The sequence below is a fragment of the Fusarium phalaenopsidis genome, assembly GCF_050370095.1.
Source record: "Fusarium phalaenopsidis strain FUZ10S chromosome Unknown contig_32304, whole genome shotgun sequence".
Taxonomy (NCBI): domain Eukaryota; kingdom Fungi; phylum Ascomycota; class Sordariomycetes; order Hypocreales; family Nectriaceae; genus Fusarium; species Fusarium phalaenopsidis.
In genome coordinates this window covers 4,849,412-4,866,613 of record NW_028145404.1, presented here as the reverse complement: position 1 = coordinate 4,866,613, position 17,202 = coordinate 4,849,412, and the positions used below count along the sequence as shown (strand labels likewise).

The 17,202-nt window shown below is 52.5% G+C and overlaps 9 protein-coding genes across 9 annotated transcripts; 4 read left to right on the top strand and 5 right to left on the bottom strand.

Moving 5' to 3' along the window:
• Positions 1 to 531: 531 nt before the first annotated feature.
• On the bottom strand, positions 532 to 2,296 carry LRP88_10762 (uncharacterized protein; the record flags this gene model as incomplete). The annotated part of the gene is made up of 2 exons (XM_083247212.1): positions 532 to 2,102; positions 2,170 to 2,296. 2 exons carry the CDS (start codon positions 2,294 to 2,296, stop codon positions 532 to 534), a joined length of 1,698 nt encoding a protein of 565 aa, XP_083098325.1.
• A 1,542-nt stretch (positions 2,297 to 3,838) lies between these two features.
• On the bottom strand, positions 3,839 to 4,703 carry LRP88_10761 (uncharacterized protein; the record flags this gene model as incomplete). Its single annotated transcript, XM_083247211.1, has 2 exons — positions 3,839 to 4,365; positions 4,418 to 4,703. 2 exons carry the CDS (start codon positions 4,701 to 4,703, stop codon positions 3,839 to 3,841), a joined length of 813 nt encoding a protein of 270 aa, XP_083098324.1.
• Positions 4,704 to 5,526: 823 nt separating this feature from the next.
• LRP88_10760 (aromatic alcohol reductase) lies at positions 5,527 to 6,462 on the top strand (the record flags this gene model as incomplete). The annotated part of the gene is made up of 1 exon (XM_083247210.1): positions 5,527 to 6,462. The coding sequence occupies one exon, from the start codon at positions 5,527 to 5,529 to the stop codon at positions 6,460 to 6,462; it is 936 nt and encodes a 311-aa protein (XP_083098323.1).
• Positions 6,463 to 7,573: 1,111 nt separating this feature from the next.
• On the top strand, positions 7,574 to 8,165 carry LRP88_10759 (uncharacterized protein; the record flags this gene model as incomplete). The annotated part of the gene is made up of 2 exons (XM_083247209.1): positions 7,574 to 7,611; positions 7,661 to 8,165. 2 exons carry the CDS (start codon positions 7,574 to 7,576, stop codon positions 8,163 to 8,165), a joined length of 543 nt encoding a protein of 180 aa, XP_083098322.1.
• A 656-nt stretch (positions 8,166 to 8,821) lies between these two features.
• Positions 8,822 to 9,904, top strand: LRP88_10758 (uncharacterized protein; the record flags this gene model as incomplete). The annotated part of the gene is made up of 1 exon (XM_083247208.1): positions 8,822 to 9,904. One exon carries the CDS (start codon positions 8,822 to 8,824, stop codon positions 9,902 to 9,904), a length of 1,083 nt encoding a protein of 360 aa, XP_083098321.1.
• A 336-nt stretch (positions 9,905 to 10,240) lies between these two features.
• LRP88_10757 (protein-L-isoaspartate O-methyltransferase) lies at positions 10,241 to 11,009 on the bottom strand (the record flags this gene model as incomplete). Its single annotated transcript, XM_083247207.1, has 3 exons — positions 10,241 to 10,379; positions 10,428 to 10,906; positions 10,956 to 11,009. 3 exons carry the CDS (start codon positions 11,007 to 11,009, stop codon positions 10,241 to 10,243), a joined length of 672 nt encoding a protein of 223 aa, XP_083098320.1.
• Positions 11,010 to 11,792: 783 nt separating this feature from the next.
• On the bottom strand, positions 11,793 to 12,907 carry LRP88_10756 (metal homeostatis BSD2 family protein; the record flags this gene model as incomplete). The annotated part of the gene is made up of 3 exons (XM_083247206.1): positions 11,793 to 12,356; positions 12,410 to 12,823; positions 12,887 to 12,907. The coding sequence occupies 3 exons, from the start codon at positions 12,905 to 12,907 to the stop codon at positions 11,793 to 11,795; spliced, it is 999 nt and encodes a 332-aa protein (XP_083098319.1).
• A 981-nt stretch (positions 12,908 to 13,888) lies between these two features.
• On the top strand, positions 13,889 to 14,355 carry LRP88_10755 (ubiquinol-cytochrome c reductase complex assembly factor 2; the record flags this gene model as incomplete). The annotated part of the gene is made up of 3 exons (XM_083247205.1): positions 13,889 to 13,906; positions 13,969 to 14,157; positions 14,212 to 14,355. 3 exons carry the CDS (start codon positions 13,889 to 13,891, stop codon positions 14,353 to 14,355), a joined length of 351 nt encoding a protein of 116 aa, XP_083098318.1.
• A 1,051-nt stretch (positions 14,356 to 15,406) lies between these two features.
• LRP88_10754 (mitochondrial carrier domain-containing protein) lies at positions 15,407 to 16,587 on the bottom strand (the record flags this gene model as incomplete). The annotated part of the gene is made up of 5 exons (XM_083247204.1): positions 15,407 to 15,908; positions 15,956 to 16,103; positions 16,153 to 16,284; positions 16,409 to 16,429; positions 16,494 to 16,587. 5 exons carry the CDS (start codon positions 16,585 to 16,587, stop codon positions 15,407 to 15,409), a joined length of 897 nt encoding a protein of 298 aa, XP_083098317.1.
• Between the last annotated feature and the right edge of the window lie 615 nt (positions 16,588 to 17,202).

Sequence of the window (17,202 nt, the reverse complement as noted above, 5' to 3'; positions counted from 1 at the left end):
GCAGGGCCGGGGCCATCTTCGATTAACTCGGGGAGGTCGAACGACGGGTAGGACTCGGCGGAGGGCAATTGACGGCGAGGTCAATTGGGTCGGGTTCGGCTTGAGGGCGGAAGGCGAGGGATTGACGTGATGGATGTGTTCGGCTCGGGAAAGTTGCTCAGCGGGATTTGGAGATTACAATGCTAGGCAGATGATTGGCGGTTGCTGTGCTCGTGACCTAGCACGTGACTGTCGTCAACAAGACAACCATCACTCAAGATTGTCGTCACCATTGACAGTGCAAAACATGTTCAATTAATAATTATTTGATAAATCTCAATTAATTCTTTGCTTCTGATTGGTATCTTTGCAAACTGGCCGTAAAGTTGAGTGGTCATTCATCATATCCTCCATCCAATGCCTCGTCACGTCGTCTCGTCCTCACGGCTATGCAGCTCTAAGGTATCAAGTACAGCAGATGCTAATAATTCCACCAAAATCCCAAACTCCATGCAAATCCCGTAAAATCAGCACTGTGCTCCACATGCCAGCTTAGAAGCTCCTCTCCCATGCTTGCCACCATAGGCCCATGTTGGCCGCCACAACCAGATCCAGCATCTTCAACCCATCAGGATGAATAATGAGCTTTCCTAGCTTGGCCCTCTTCCCGCGGTTGCCACCGCCGGCCTTCTCTTTACCCAGGTTGAGATCGAATGGTGAAACCATGCCATCGTCGTCGTAAGAAACATCGCTCCGGCCATCTCGCTTGAGGAGCTTGTTGAAGTGCCCCTGAATCTGGTTCTTCACCTCTTCACGACCTTCAGGGGACTTGAAGAGTTCGGCCGTTGGCAGGTTGAAGCGCAGCTCGCTCACCAGCATGCTGCTGGATTGAGGCGGACCAATACCCTGGTTTGCGAGAGGGTTGAATGATTGCTGATCATCGTGCAAAATGTGGTAACACTTGAGACTGCGTCCAGAAGGAGCAGTGCGGAACTCGCATCTGCCATTCCAGGGGCTCGTAAAGATGTGCCCCCGGGGCCTCAGACCTGGGCCAGGCTGCATGGAAATCTGCGGCTCGGTAGGGGATTGAGCTTCACCAACGGAGTCCATCGACCCAACACTTCCCGATCGGCCATGGCCTCGTCCCTCCTGGTTGAGCTTTTCTCGCCAATTGGATGCCCAACTCCTTGTGTACCCCATAGCAACCGTCCTCTGGAGAATGACCCCTCCGTCTTTCGGTTGGTTAGCATCCGCACCGGGGCCGGCGTCGAAGCTTCGCCTCGCAGGCATGCCGCGGAACTTTCCGTAGCCCAGTGTCTCGATTTGAACGTTGATGGGAGCGTTTCCGTTACTCGGTGATTGCGCGACGGGTGGCACGGAGCCGAAGAGCGGGTTTGAATCATCCTGATCCGGTTGTGGACCATCGGGTTGAATCGACGAGACGTGCGCGACGTTCCACTGGTTTCCTGTGCTCGGATCACGACGGATCAGGGCCAGTGTAAAAGGCTTTCCTTCGTAGCTTATTCTCGGCGACGGCGAGCGACTGTTGGTTGCTCTTCCTGGGACCTGGCTCGCCCTCGTCATGTGGTCAAAGTTGGCTGCCTGGTATGGCCTAGGAGGAGGCGGAAGAGGTTTATCGTTTTCGGGGTTGGTCGCAGGGCTGGACATTGGTCGGGGACCGATTGGTTTCCGGCCAAGCGGCGAAGTGGGAGCCTGAATTGTAGGCACGGGGGTCGGTCGAGGTGGTAGATCAGGCCTGGGCTCATCCAACGAATGCTTGTTGCCTGGCCATACGGGCTTTGTCTGAACAGCATCCAAACTTGAATTGACCGAGAGCCCGCGAGGTCGGCCAGGATCTTGATATTCGCTGCCGAAAGGGGGGACAGGGAGATGGTCGCGGGTGGGAGGTGTCAGGGGTCTTGCTGACCCAGGTAGAGGTTTCCTGGGAATATTTCGCATCGAGGAGCTGTCGTCGCTCGAGGATCGGTGGCCGTCATCTCGCAAAGGTGGTGGGTTCACCAGTTCTGTCGAGGGGGCTTCGTGATGGACGTAATAAAGGCAATTAGCGACATCTTCGCCGGTAACATTCTTGAGCTGCGGCTTAAAGGGCGAAAGAATCACATCTGGTACAAGAGACGGTTAGTGTCAGCTCCGATGGCGGGGACTTGAAGGTGAGAGCCAAAATCTTACCTCGAGTGCCGGGAACTCTGGAGATGTAGAGAGTTAGAGGATCCTGTCTCTCTTGCGCAGGGTTGATGGGATATTGCGGCGGATTGCTCGCGAGGTTGTTGAGAGCAGAAAGTGAACGAGCTTCCATTCTTGGAGTTGGAGGGTGTTGTCGGATCTGCGTGGGGGAGGGAAGGTGGTGGAGGTGGAGTATTTGTTAGGAGAGAGGCAGCCTGTGAGAGAACTGGGAGTCGAGATCTGATAAAGACCCAACCGCCTCCAACCTCTTTTGTTTATTCTTCGGGGATTGATGAAAGAAGGTTCTGACCGACAGATGAACGAAAGAGTAACGGTCAAGGCGAGGTATTAATTATGTCTTGGCTTTGGGTTTGGGCTGCGAAACGGCAACTAGTAAAACGTCCGACGACGTGGCAGAAGATGAACAAAGGAGATCTGCGAGGCGAGAACAGGAGGTGAATAATGAGGATCAGCCCTGCATTAGAGGACAGCTAATAATAAGCACCAGATTGTTTTGATTTGACATTATTTTTTTGCTGTCTTTAAAGGCTATGTTCTTTCAGAGGGCGAAAACCCAACGTCAGCTGGCGGGGGCTGTGCTTGGACGCCCATTTTGCTTGAACGCCCATTTTGCTTGGCAGGGTCCATTTCTCAAACGATGATGAGGCTGGGCTGAACGATTTCTGGTGCCCGAGCATGTTCCGATGAGGTTTGTTTGTCTTGGGGGCCTGAGCTTGGCAAAGCATGATTGTTGTCACCTCAACACGGTTTCACAGGCCAAAACTTACACTTCTGACCGTCCTTTGAGACTTTGCTGAGGCTGGGATGGGTTCAGGTTGTGGGGACGCGTCGGGACGCGCACTGCCGACGTCACTTGGCGCAGCAGGGGGAGTCACTTCTAGACTCGCCGAGACCCTACCGCTTCAACGGAGCCCGCATGGTCCCCGGGTCGTTGGATAGGGACCCGCGGGCCCCCGGTTGGCCTGTGGGGGTGCCCGCACTGTATTAGCCACCATAAACCAGGGGGATCCCTTTCAAGGTGATGCCGTGATGGTGGCTGAAATACAGTTTATGAGTTGTACGCACTGTCCTAGGGTCATCATTTACGGTGCATCCATCCATCATCCTCTCTTACTCAGGCATTCCCCCGTCATTGCTATTCTGGGCTGAGCTGATCCCCAAAAGTCAATCCGACCCTGTTTGTTATTCATTTCTGCAACAAGGGTTCGGGGTCGACTCGCGTGCCGATGCCGTCCAAGGGTTCCCGGGTCGCTCCACCAACGGCGTTTACCGTAAGGCTGGATAAGAGGCTGCTGTCGCGAACCACCACCATGACGTATCACTTTTTGTTCGCATGAACCGCCAAGAAGAGAAAGAAATACGCCTACCAAAGTTCCGTTGGCGCTTCGGGGATTATCTGAAGCTCCGGCCGCGCAGTCTTGATGAGTTGTCCGAAAAACTCTGTTGATCCTCGGCTGCTATTTTCGCATATGGCCGCTTAGAGATTGAGACAGATTCATCATCACTGTGGCTTTAACGAGCAGATGATGAGCTGTTTGAATGGCGGCATTAAGCTTTCTATCCACGTTGCAATCCTCTAATAATCACCAGAGCGTCATTCAGAGCTATCACTGGTGAAGAAAGACTCAACCAATTTAGCACGAAACATGTCCTCTTACCACGGCTGGACACCTGGCTGCCCAACAACTTTTCCAACGTCACCGTCCTTCTCACCCTCAATCACCTTCTTGACCAGCTCTCCTCCGATAGAGGGATCTCCAGCACCAGCCTTCTTCAACATTTCCGGATTGCCTCCTAGACCCGTTGCCAAAAATCCAGGGCTGATACACCAGACCTTGACTCCGTCGTCCTTGAGGAGATGGTACCATGACAGCATGACCATGTTGAGCGCAACTTTGCTGGAGCGGTAAGCGGTGGCTGTGCGTACATCCATCTTTGGCCATCCACTGGGGATATCGCGCGCGAGATTGGTTAGGAGGGACTTGTGACAGCCCTCAAGCGTTGACAGCCCTGAGGTGAGGAAGATAAGGCGGGGAGACGATCCAGCTAGGAGGAGGGGGATGAAAGTGGTAGTGATGACCTGCGTGCTGGAGACGTTGACGTCGTAGGTCTTGTTGTAGAGGCTGCGCAGGTTGGCCGGATCAGCGGCATCCTGGTCCAAAGTTTTGTCGAAAGAAGCTCCTGTGACTGCTGTAAGTGATTTGCTTGTAGCTATTGAGATCACGCTACCTACCAGCGTTGTTCACAAGGACGTCAAGCTTGCCATATTTAGACTTGACGTGCTCAAAGAGCTTGCGAATAGACTCGTCATCAGCAATGTCGATCTGAACAGGCTCCACAGTGCTCTTGACATCTGGGAACTCCTCCTTGAGCTGCGCAATGGCCTTGTCAGCGTTGGAGGGAGTGCGGCTGCCCAGTAGGACGTGGTAGGTCTTGGGAGAGCGGAATAGGGCCTTGACCGTCTCCAGGCCGATGCCAGTGTTGGCGCCGGTAATGAGGACGAGTTCCTTGTTTGCCATTGTGGTCTGGATGAGTGTATTTGGAGTGATGCAGATTGTTGAGGAGTGTAGCTTAGGGAGGATATTCTCTTAAATAGTTGGAGTTGAGACATTGATTCATCATGACTTCACGTGTACACAGTTGACTTACACAGGATACCTTACCGACCTGGACGAAACAGGAAATGTGCACAAGCGAGCCAAGTCGCGAGGTGACGGACTTAAGAGCAAACAGCGCGAGACATGTAGCAATAGTATTGATCTGAAATACTATGGGAACATCTCTGAAGTATCCAATTGGCTCATACATTGCTTGTCGTGGTAGAGTAGCCTGGCCTTCGCTCAAGACCGGAGGCCGAGTGGATCTCGCGGCCGGAGATAAAGAGCGCAAAACCCCGGAGCCGGAACTCGCTACTCTCAAGGGTCCGGAGCCGAAAAGGACGGATTGAGCCGAAAGGGAAGAGGGCCGAGTATATATACTACGGCAGATAAAGAAACTCTAATCTGTCTCGGAGTGGGTTTCCTGTTTTCGTATTTCTGGAAGTCGATGGCGACGGGATCGATCCACATGTCGGAATGGCCTCCCGATTTTGTCCAGTCGGAGGAGAGTCCCGATGGTTCGACAAGTCTATGGCGAGCATCTAGGAGCGAGCATCTAATGGCATTGGAGGAATTTTGATCAAATGTCCTGCACGAGGCAGCTCATGCCCCGCATCGGTCATGATGTGTTGGAGTTACCCCGCCGATGTCGCATGGCATCAATACGAGCTTGACTTTCCTCATCTTGCTTCTCTATACATTCTCTCTACTCTGCACACTCTCTATACTCGTGAAGGCTTCTAAAATGTCTCTCAACAAGGTCCTCCTCGTCGGCGCAAACGGTAACCTCGGTACCGTCCTTCTCGAAGGTCTCGTCGCCTCCAAGTCATTCGACATCTCCGTCGCCAAGCGCGCATCTTCTACTTCTACACCCGCCTACGCCTCGTCCACCACCTCCGTCACCATCCCCGATGACATGTCAGTCGAGGGCCTCGTGCCCGCCCTCAAGGGTCAGGACGTCGTGATCGCTTCTTTCCCTCTCAAGGACGTTTCGCAGCACCTACGGCTCGCAGAGGCTTCGGCCAAGGCTGGTGTCAAGCGGTTCATCCCTGCCGACTTTGGCAGCTGCGATGCGCAGAGCGAGGAGGCGAAGAAGCTGTTGAAGCTTTACCGTGATAAGGATCTCGTGAGGGAGAAGTGTGTTGAGCTTGCGGCGGAGAACCCGGGTTTCTCGTGGACGTCACTTGTGTGTGGGCACTTCTTCGACTTTGGCATCCGTGATGGACTCCTGCACTTTAACCTCGACACCAACGAGGCCGTCATTCTTGACAAGGGTGACGTTCCAGCTTCAGCGGCCACCCTCCGCCGTGTGGGCGAGGCCCTCGTCGCAGTCCTCAAGCGTCCCGACACGACAAAGAACCGCCTCCTCTACGTCCAAAGTTTCCGCAAGACACAGCTCGAAGTGCTTGCATCCCTGGAAAAGGCCACGGGCGCAACCTGGACACGCGAGTTTGTCGACTCCAAGGCGTTCCTTGAGCGCGAGGTGAACAAGCTGTCTGTCAACTTTAGCAAGCACGCTATGGAGGAGATTGTGTTTGTGCTGGGCACTCTGGATGCGGACTGGACGAAGAGGGGCGAGGCGTTTGCTATGGAAGAGCTTGGTCTTGAGGATGAGGATTTGGACAAGGTTGTGCAGGAGGTTGTTGATCAGTGGAAGAAGGAGAAGGCTGAGCAAAAGTAGAGAAGTAAAAGTATAGAAGGGAATAGACTATAGATGTCGGCCTGGAGATATAACGATAGGCATTGTCCGTCTTATGCCGGAGCTTCTACAATCTGTGATTGAGCCTGGCTTGGTGAAAATAGTCACTCAGGAATAGAATCATGATGCCATTGACAAGTATAGAGCCGTGTAAGTGCATTAATGCTGTGTTGTCGATGACATCCCTCTCGAAGGACATTGCTCGCATTGATTCTAGACATGCAACAACGGGTCTCAACAACGGGTCTACTCGCTGGCCATGAATCTCATAAAAATAATAAGCCACTCAGAAAATGTTGAGGAATCACAGAACTTTGAGATATTTTGTGCATTGTTTACATCCATGAGGCCAGCCAGGTCGCATCTGGTTACTCCGATCAGCCGGTCATCTTAAAGGCCGCTTGGCCGACAAACTCATGATTGGACGACACACCAAAACAAAAACGTCATTACTGCAGCAAAGAGCAAGACATTCCAACGGCAGGGAGAAGGTTCAGCTGGAGAAATCGTTTTTGTCCCAAAATGCATCAGCCAAGGGACTAAGCTCACACACCGTCTGACGGAGCACAAGAGTATGCCAAATTAAGAACTTCTCCCATCGGATCGTCGCTGGAGGAACATTTCTGCCGCATCTTATATCACGCTGGGCTTGCATCATGGTGCTCGTATTTCCCCTTGTGCAAATCCCTCTGGGCGTCACCGGGTCATCATTCAGCCCCTAACCAATCTATTCTCCCGTTTCACATACACGGCTTACTACTGTACGAAGCCCTGTCCATGCTCGGCAGATTGATCGACACCTCGTATCATTCGCAGACGGTACGTATGAGCCGCTGCAGCCACTGAAAAACGTGGCGATCCCTTCAATTTGCGGGGAGAGCCCGGATGTCGGGCGATGCAAATGACAGCTGAGGCGTCACTTCCGTTGTACGGGAGACGAGGGTGGATGGGTATATAATATGTGCTTGATGCCCTCGTGGTGTTTTGTGCTGTAACTGTGGAACTGTATAGCTTCGCATTGCATATACTTGCAGTCACTATTCTACTTGCTTGACATTCATCTATACCTTGATCAAGACCACTCTACTACACTATGTGGTCTCTACCTATCCTCGCGACTTTGCTCGCTCTGTAAGACATCTATCCATCTACATACCAATGCCAATTCTAACACTCATAGAACCCCCCTCTCCTTGGCTGGCAAAAAGTGCACCACCACCACCACCACCACGCCCTGCCCAACCGTCACCACCACAGCCGAGATCTGCTCAACCTGCGTCCTCAAAGAGTGCCTCGCCCTCTCCACAATCTCCAACCCACGCTCCTGCCCCCCCAAGGTCGCCACCGTCACAACATCCTACCCCTGCGCCGAGAATACCTGCCCCGACGGCTGCGCGTCTACCTCTTACATCTACGCATCCACCTACGGCAACCCTCATCCTACCATCACCAAGAAGCCCGCGTGTCCAACCGTCACTTCCGTTCTTGGACGGTGCTCGACTTGTGTTATGCCCATGTGCATGGCTCTTTCTACCATCAAGTCTGAGTGTGGATGTCCTCTTACGGCTGCTACTGTCACGACGAGCTATGCTTGTGATGGTAAATGTCCTGGTGGATGTGCAGGAACCGAGTATGTGTATGATACTGTGACGCCGGATTGTAAGGGGTATCCCACTGCTGTGTAGATGAGGTTCGAGACTGAGAGAGGTCGGGAGGCTATGGCCAAGAAAATGGTTGACTGAAGACACGGCAAATTGTGAGGAAGCCGATTCGATTCTACTGTACATATTGATACATGAATTAAGAACAAGTTTGATTCAAATCTGGGGTCAGTTTCACCTTGCCAACCGATTATCAGGCGACGACCCGGTAACCAAAAATACCGTGAAATGGCGGGACGGCCGAGTTTTCACTCCGTCTTACCTTTCTCGCTTACCAACCTGATTCAAGAGCATTAAACATTCCGGTTTGAGTCGGCGGCCTGGTGCTCGGTTCACCGCTTAGCTGGTGTTGTTGTCTAAGACAATTTGCCGCCAAGAAAGCTGACCTCGCGTGCCGCTGTCTGGAACGAGAGCGCGGTCTATTGATTGACACACAATGGCATCCAGCTATTGGGATTCTGAAGGTTGGGTTGGTCTTTGAAATACCGTCATGAATAGGAAAAAGAGGTTGGGAATAGATACAACAAGTATATATCGCTGGTTTATGTCGAGTTTAGAACCACTCTTTCATCATCAAACAACTCACAACAACTACAACAACAATTTGCAACTCATAGAGAACAAAATAAGCACTCTACCCTAAGAACATCAATTCAACACACTTCTAGATCTTGAACAACATGGCCCCAACAACCTTCATCACAAGCCTCCTGGCCCTCACAACAACTACCATCCTCGCCTCTCCCGTCCCTCACCCAACATCCAACTTTGAATACGTCGGCTGCGTCACAGGATCCCCCTCCATATTTCCCAAGCACATGCCCTTCGGCCCCCCGTTTTCAGCCGAAGCCTGTCTTGAAGCTTGCATCGGACAGGCTCACCTCGTCGCCATCGGGGGTGGTTGCTACTGCGATGATCCTGAGGATGCGACGCCCGTGAGCTTTGAGCTTGTGGATGAAGCGAGGTGCTCGACTGTTTGTGTTCCTGGGGATGATGCTAGTGGAAAGTGTGGAGGTGATGGTGTTTTCAGCTTGTGGCAGCTTCCGGGGACTGAAAAGGCGGATTGCAAGAAGGCCGAGGTCAAGGTCGTTGTTGAATGCCCTCCTGAAGTCGTTGACTGTCCTGGAAGAGCCGCTGCTGCTCCTGCTGCTGCACCTGAGGAGACTATCCCGCCTGTTATTCCCACTGCTGCTTGCCCCCCTGAGGGATGCGATGAACCTATCCCTCCCACTCCCGTGGCTCAGGCACAGCAGGCTGCTGCCAATCCTTGTCCTCCCGGAGGATGCGGTGAGCCTGTACTACCACCTACTCCTGCTGTCCAGAAGCAAGCCGCTGCCAATGCTTGTCCTCCTGAGGGGTGCCCTCCTGCGACTCCCGTTCCAGCTCCCATCCCGGCTCCTGTTCCCGCCCCAGCTGCAACACCTGCTCCCGCAAACAACTCGACTCCCAACGGCTGCCCCCCTGAAGGATGTGTGCCGCCTCCTGCTTCGGAAAACCCCGCCGCTGTCTTGCCTGGCTGTGAGGGCGACAACTGCAAAGATAGCAATGCCAGTCCTGCGGAGAACCAGGATGAAGCTTCTGGAAGTTCTGCTGGAAGCGCCGGCGAAGACACTGGAGCGGCTGGCGAACAGAGCGGCCCCTCTGGTGAGGACAGCGGTGCGTCTGGCGAAGCCCCTGCTCTTGTGAGCGAGAGCCCAAGACTGTACAGCTCTGGTGTCCTCTCATCCATCGTCGCCATCATCTTTGGCCTGTACTTGATGTGAGGCAATAGGATGAATGACATGACTGGATTCGCTCAAACACTGGATGTTTGGATCTGCGAAAAATGATTTATGATTGGGCTTCATGATTATGATTTGGGAGTTTGGGATTTTGCTTTGATAGACTAGAATAGGAATACAATGCCAACATTGAGCATGCACTGTTTCTTAGAAGTCAAGGCCGTGGCGCGGCCCAACATATGTGCTATATCGTTAGATTACTTCACGCTCCACACAGTTAACGAATGGCAAGGTAAAGTGGACAAGACTCTAAGACATGAATAGGGTATCGTCCTGGCAATTTGATCCTTTCTCCCTGAAACCTCGTAGACTAGTTGATTACTTTGGCGCATTTGTCAAGGGTACATATCGAACGCCAAACAACTTCTTCTTTGTAATTTCTCCATTCTCGTCCTTTTCGATCCGCCAGACGTGCTGGCTATATCCCATCCCATCATCGTCCACGGGGATAAACATGCTATACGCCATCAGTATCATTTTCGGCAGACTCTCTTGGAAAACTTACCATCCGGGCGCCTTTAACTGCTCCAGAAGCTCTGGATGTATTTCAGCGGCCGAGGCCCCGACGTGAATAACATCCCACCCCTTTCCTTCAACCTGTTCCCCTTCTCTTGGCTCCTCAACCCATCCCTTCCTCCCATCGCCCAACCTAAACTTGACTTTACCACTCTCAAGAAACTTCCTCCCCTCGGGACTCTTTGCCATGTTATGTTCCCCTAGCTCTTTCAGTTCCTTAATATGCTCCAGTCCCACGACGAGGCCCTTTTCACCGACTAGTTCAGCCATTACATGTGTCAAGTATCCCGAGCCGGAGCCGATATCGAGGACGCGTGGTGATGGAGAGGTTGAGGAGGGGATTAAGTAGGCGAGGCAATGTTCGATAGCTGAGGCGTGCATGTGAGGAGCGGATATGGTGGCAGAGTGGCCGATAGGCTGGGGAGAATCTTCATATGGCATTGAGGGAGCATAGTGCGCACGATCAACCTGAAGTTGTTAGCCAAACTAGTAGCAATACGAAATCTTCGGATAGTACCTTGAGAAAAGCTTCCTTGACACGAGCATCAGTGATGAGCCCGCTCCTCCACATATTGTCGATGAGCGCCTCGTTGGTGGAGCCGGTGCATCTCCAAGCCATGTTGATACTGAAGCGGTGGATTGAGTGGCTATGTCGTAGGAGGAAAGCCGGAGGACAAAAGACCGACAGGATGGATGCTATCCGGAGCAACCTCTTGGGTGAAGCCACGATGACGAGGGGTGTTACGGAAGTCGGCTTTGGAAATGTGGGAGAAGATAGCTTGCGCAAGAGGTAGAGTATGCGGCGGAAGAGGCGAGGAGGTTGGCTATTTAGTCGCTTGAAGAATTAGGAAGTAAAGTATTGGAACCAGGTGTTGCAGAAGAAAGACAAGATCAGTGATGGAGCGATGATAATGACTTGACGTTGATGGTGGGAGCTTGTGCGGGGCCGAATCCGGGGATCAGCGGGAGATGTTCGTGGCGGACGGGTAACCCCACAACCATATTGATAGTCTATCAATCGCTAACAAGACGCGACATGGGGGTACAGTACATTAGTTAGATGTTGGTTCGATGCTACTGTTGATGCAGACTTGCATCTTATGCCCGTAAAGGGTACATCACGTCTTCATAATCACAGCTCATCATGGCATCCTGCTTGAACGTATATTTTGATAGACGTGACTAAGAAACTGCGTGTGACGCGCCAAACAATGAGCTTGTAGTAGGACCCAGATTCCATCCCTCCATCCAGAAAACGCCAAAAGGGAAAGCAAGGCTCATCTGACGCGCTTGCATGATGATGGTATTGTTATACAGAAAAAAGAGAGCTCGCCAGGATATCATTTAACACCAATTACACCACACGCTCGTTGGGTTCCGTCTCGGCAATAATGGGAACGCCTAGGCCACGGTCGGGGCTTTGAAGGACCAGTTGCTCGTGTCGACGGGCTCGTAGAAACTCGGCGACGCTCTTGATGAGGAGGAACCAGCCCACGACCATAAGAACATAGCCCAACCATTCGCCTCCGCTGATGCTGCCCATGTCGTCGTCCGTAACGTCGCTTTGCTTGAATTCGTGAGAGTTGGGGTTGGGAGGCGCAGCGTAGCCGTCGGGGCCGTTCATCGCTGGGGGTTCGTCGTCCGAGACACCCTTCATGTAGAAACCGTATTGGATGAGGGTGATACCGAGGCCGGCGCGGGAACCATTCTTGGCAGCGTGGGTCGAGTGGAGGAGATAGGTGAGAAGGAAGCCGACGAGCGTAAAGGCTACTGAGATCATGCCGTTCCACATGAAGGAGAAGAAGGATCCAACAGGCATGCCGTCAATGTAGACCTCATCGGGACCACCCATGCCTGGGGCGAGAATAGTGGTTTCCCAATATGGGGGAGCGGCGTCGGCAGCGGCTTGCTCGTACGACTACAGCAGGTTAGCGTTGGGACCTTATCAAAGTCTATCCGGGTGTCACATACCGGTGGTTGCTCGTCCTTCTCGGGGTCGCTGCTGCCTCTCTCGGGGCGCGCAGATAGATTGGCAAAAACACCATCGGATCCGTGTCCTCCTCCCACGATCCTCGTCGGCCTTGACCCTGATGGTGTCGGTACCGGGGCAGCCGGCTGAACTGGGGGTTGTAACGTGCCGACATTCTCGGTCGATGAAGCCGCCGAGGTTGTGTTGTGTCGCATCAGCCGCCTCCGGTCGTCCACCTCATCGTCACTATCGTCATCATCGTCAAAGGCATCGGCGAGGGCGGGATCGACCTGGCGGTTTCTTGTGGGAGAGGAGGCTCGGGAGTGGAAGGAGGGCGGTGGGGAGTTGGGGATGGGACCGAGGCGGTTTCGAGCGTCGACGGGGCTATCGACGTCGTCTTCGTCGTGAGCGTTGACCTGTATCTGTTAGAACTTCTACATTGTCCAAAATACCTAGATATCGTGGGTCGCGATGCTTACTCGTTCGTATCGTCCAGACATGATGGCTATCGGGTGTCGGCTGCCTCCCGGGTCCGCTCGCCACTAACAAAGAGGTTACGCACGCGACTTCAAGGATTCGCTACAGGAGCGATGTTGAAGTGTCCGGAGAGTAAAGGAAAAAAAGAATAACAAAAGGAGAGATTTGCAATCTGTGAGCGCAAGAGGCGACAAAACAAAAAGGGGGAAGCTTTTTTCAAGGGAACGACGTGGAAAGGTTTGGTTGCGTTGCGTTGCAGTTGCGTCCAGCGGTTACGAAGGCGAGGAGAAAGCCAGGCCAGAGTTTCGGGGGGGCGGACTTGATCAATAATGCCGCCGGGTCTGGTCGTACTCGGATGGCCACGGCGGTATCGGCACAGTGCGGGCGTGTCCGAGAAGACTCTGGAAAGCCGGATCCGGGAGAAATGATAGGGGCACATGTGCAGGTGGGTAGTGCCGAGACACGCTAAAGTGCAGCCTGCGCACTGTGCTCCTGTCTCACTAATCGCACTGGATGACGACTCCCGCTTTATCTTTCTCTGACCCTTGCGCCTTTTCTGCTTGGGGTTGAAACGTACACTCGACCCTTTGGCTGAACTCAATAACATGGGAAAAAGGGGTCATGACTGCACAAAGAAGAGAAGAGAACAAGTCAGACGCCCAAATCAATTACAAAGCCACGGGCGGGAAAAAGTCCTCTAAAAGAGTGCCTGGATGTGGTTCGCGAGGTGGGCTGTGTTCCGAGGGACTCCACCTCCACAGACCATGCCCCATCCATCACAGGCTTCTGTCAAGAGATGGTGATGAGGCAATCAATTGCAAGGGTCTCGTGGCGGCCTGAGGCAGGGGCCACATGACCCAATCAGATGGGTCTTTGATGACAGTCTCGATTAGAGTTTACACTGTGACGAGCACACTGTCTTTGGGAATTTCTTCATGGTTGACGTCGTGGAATTTGACGGTTGCGCAGTACGATACTGGAATCACCCTTGTCCTCAATTCACAATGTCGCGCTCATTATCTGTAAGTCGAGACATGTTAGAATGCAGCCGCGATCAAGTTCTAGCTAACGGTTTCTGTTTCAGCGCAAAATCTACTCCGACGTCTTTGCCCGCTGGCCCAAGCAGGCCCTCCGACCGGATCACCAACTCCAAGATGTCCTCGGCAAGGCCGTAACCGAGCGATACCAAAACTATAAGCCCTCTATGGAGCGGGAGGAACTGCTAAAGGCTCGGGCATTGCAATTCCTCCTCCAAGACCGATACAACGATCGAGTACGCACAAACCTCAACATCTTAAAATGGATGAGATGCTAATGAATGGGATAGTTCAAGCTCAAGGGACGATTGCTAGAGCCAAAGAGTCAGCCTACATACTTTGAGGATCTGGTTAGGGAGATTGACGAGGCGCCGAATCGATCGTGGATAGAGAGGTTGGGCAAGAGGTTGTCTGGTATGATTCGGTTCCAGTAGACGAGAGACGACATGCGAACGGTTATACAAAAGGAGATATGGTTTGCCGGCGCGCAAAGGGTACTGATGATATGATATGGTTGCATTTGGCTGTACATTAGCTGTATTAAAAGCGATTCCCTCAAGTTCCTGTCTGCTAGCATGTGCACTCTATTACAGGATATGCAGAGTCTTTTTGACCCAACCAGGCGTTTGTCTATAGCTAACAACCTTTTAACTGTTGTCTGTAGCACTGGACTTGGTGCTAGAAATTGCTATTGGACATAGATCGTGGTGGCTATCATGATCGAGAATGCTTGTTATCACCAATGACGTCTCCAAAAGAGGCCATCACTCATCAGAGAATGCTTATAGAGAAATTGATCAAGCCAAGATATCAAGGCTTTAGATGTAGCGATTCTAAACCCGATTCGTTTCTTTATAGATGTGTATTCAACGTTGCAGCTGCTGCCTCCAACCCCAACCAATACGAGGCCAGTGAAACCGCTCGTTGTGCGAGACACTCATGTCCTGAGCATCAAAAACATTCCCCGATTCCGACCAGCAGTAATTTCCTGGTTCTCGGGCCTATAACCATCATGTGTGAGCCACATGGACGCACGCGTGAAGTAGCCATTGCCGCTGATGATCTGCAAGAGTCATGGAATGGATGGCTTAAAGCTTGGTTCGTATTGCTGGGGTTACCTCTGCGTTTATGGCTATAGTCTATAGATGGTTCACCTGGTGAATATCCAAATGACTGCGGCTCTGGAAATGATTGACATTTACAGGCTCTTGTTTGTAGACTGGCTACTCTCATGAGTCATCAGTTGACTTTACTCGTTGGCCAGTATCCAGTACCATACGCATAAAGTTGTACTTCTGTACACAAGACCGCCATGCCGATGTAATCACCTCAGGTAGGTCTCACATAGCTCTAGTTTGAGCCAATATTTAGATTTGATTCACTCCCTGGCTGGGAATACACATGCTTTATGTCGGTTGATCAAGCTTTGTTGTATTTCTGAAGCATGCCTCAACACCAACCCTCCGTCTATAAAGATTATCCTCTTTAAATATATCTCCCCTCTGGATCCACCTTTTCCATGAGCGAAATGCTCTGCTCATACAGCGTAAACACAATACCACCACTCATGACCAACCTCGCAAGTCGCGGCAGCGCACCGCTCCAGAACGTCAACACACCCTCCTGCTTGAAGATGATGCTCGCGCACTTGAACGAGTTGCCATACATGTTGCGCGCCTCGATACTCTGCATGCGCGTCTTGATGGTGTCGAGAGGCTGCGTCACGTACACGGTGATGAGACCCGCGAGACCACCCGTCGCAAAGGTTCCCACGGCACCGAGCTTCTCTCCAGGTGCTGTGTAGGATTCGGCGAGCTGCTTGAGGAAGGTGTAGGAGCCGAAGCGCGTGGCGCTGTTGGCGGCTTGACGGGCTGTCGTGGGGACGAAGCCTTGGAAGAAGCCGCGGAAGCCTCGCTCGCGGGCGATGATGGGGATGGCGTCGAGGAAGCCGCGCATTCGGGGCTTGGGGAGCTTGCGGTCGTCGATTCTGGGAGGGTGAGTATACTATAAAAGAGAGGGGTTTGGCGGACTTACAGTGTCGTCTTGATACTCTCTGTGGGAGTAACAGCCAGCAACGACTCTGTAACACCAGCGCCGAAACCTGCAAGGACAGTTCGAGGTCCTGATAGCTTGCCGGTCTCATCGGCCAGGAGTGCCTTGTACTGATCAAACGCAACGAATCCTGCCCCTAGTTAACCTCACGCGACACGTTGCGACAGCTTCACACATACGGATTCCAGCCTTGGCCGAGTTTCCAATAATCAGGGTGGTGCACCCGGCATACCACTGCTTGCCAAACGGAGGCCATGGCAGCTTCTGGCCGGCTGCTAACCGTCGGTTGAGTTGTGACCGGGTCTTGGCAACTAGACGCTCCTAATCAGTTCTCCCCTATGCATTTTTTTCTCGTTTTTCGACCTTGGTGTCTTCCTCTCTCGAAGTCGACCGGTTCGGTGGGGGAAAAGAGTGGTTTCGGCTACGTGGACGTACATTCGGCGGGATAGGTGATGGCTGTGATTCAAAAACATGGTACGTTAGTTTCAAGCTCGGAGGGGAAATCGTGTCTTGTGTGTACCGATCTCGATAGCTCCAGCAGTCGATCCGGCAATGACGGACCGGAGAGCGCTGGGCTTCTTCTTCTTCTCAACTTCCTGCGATGTCGACGCCATGGTATTTGACTCTGTCAGTTATCGCAAGGGTTTGGTGTTGATGGGCAACTTTTTTTATTGGGGAAAACGTGGGGGAAGAGGTGCGAAGCGGATGTGTGATTTCGTCACTTTACAGCCGATGTCGCTGGAGCTGGTTAACTGCTGAGGGCGATAGAGTCAGCCGCTAATTTACGGGGTGGTTCGGTTGTCATGCAGGGGCGCTTCAAGGCGGTTGTGGGTAACCTCGGGCTTGCGGCTCACCTCTCACCTCGGGCAACCAAGAGTTCACCATACTCTGTAAAGCACCATACACCAGCTGGCGTCACGTTGTGAGCAAAGTGTTGTTTTCATGGTGTTTATTAACTTGGAATCACTTAGGTAGGAGCACTGTATGCACCCTCAAATACCGACATGGCGATGCCCGTTTCCAAGACTTCATGTCTGTCTAGTGACTTCTCGAGAGTTCCTAAACGACATCCACCTTTGAAGTCTGAAGCTGTGAAGGCCTGCTTCTTTGCCTCGCAACGAGTTTATACGTCAAGGTTAGTCGGTGTGTATGGGTGTGTCAGCCAGTCAAGTTGTGGATATTGGTGTATTTGTGCTTCCTAAACAAGTTCGAGGGACGAGATAGATCCT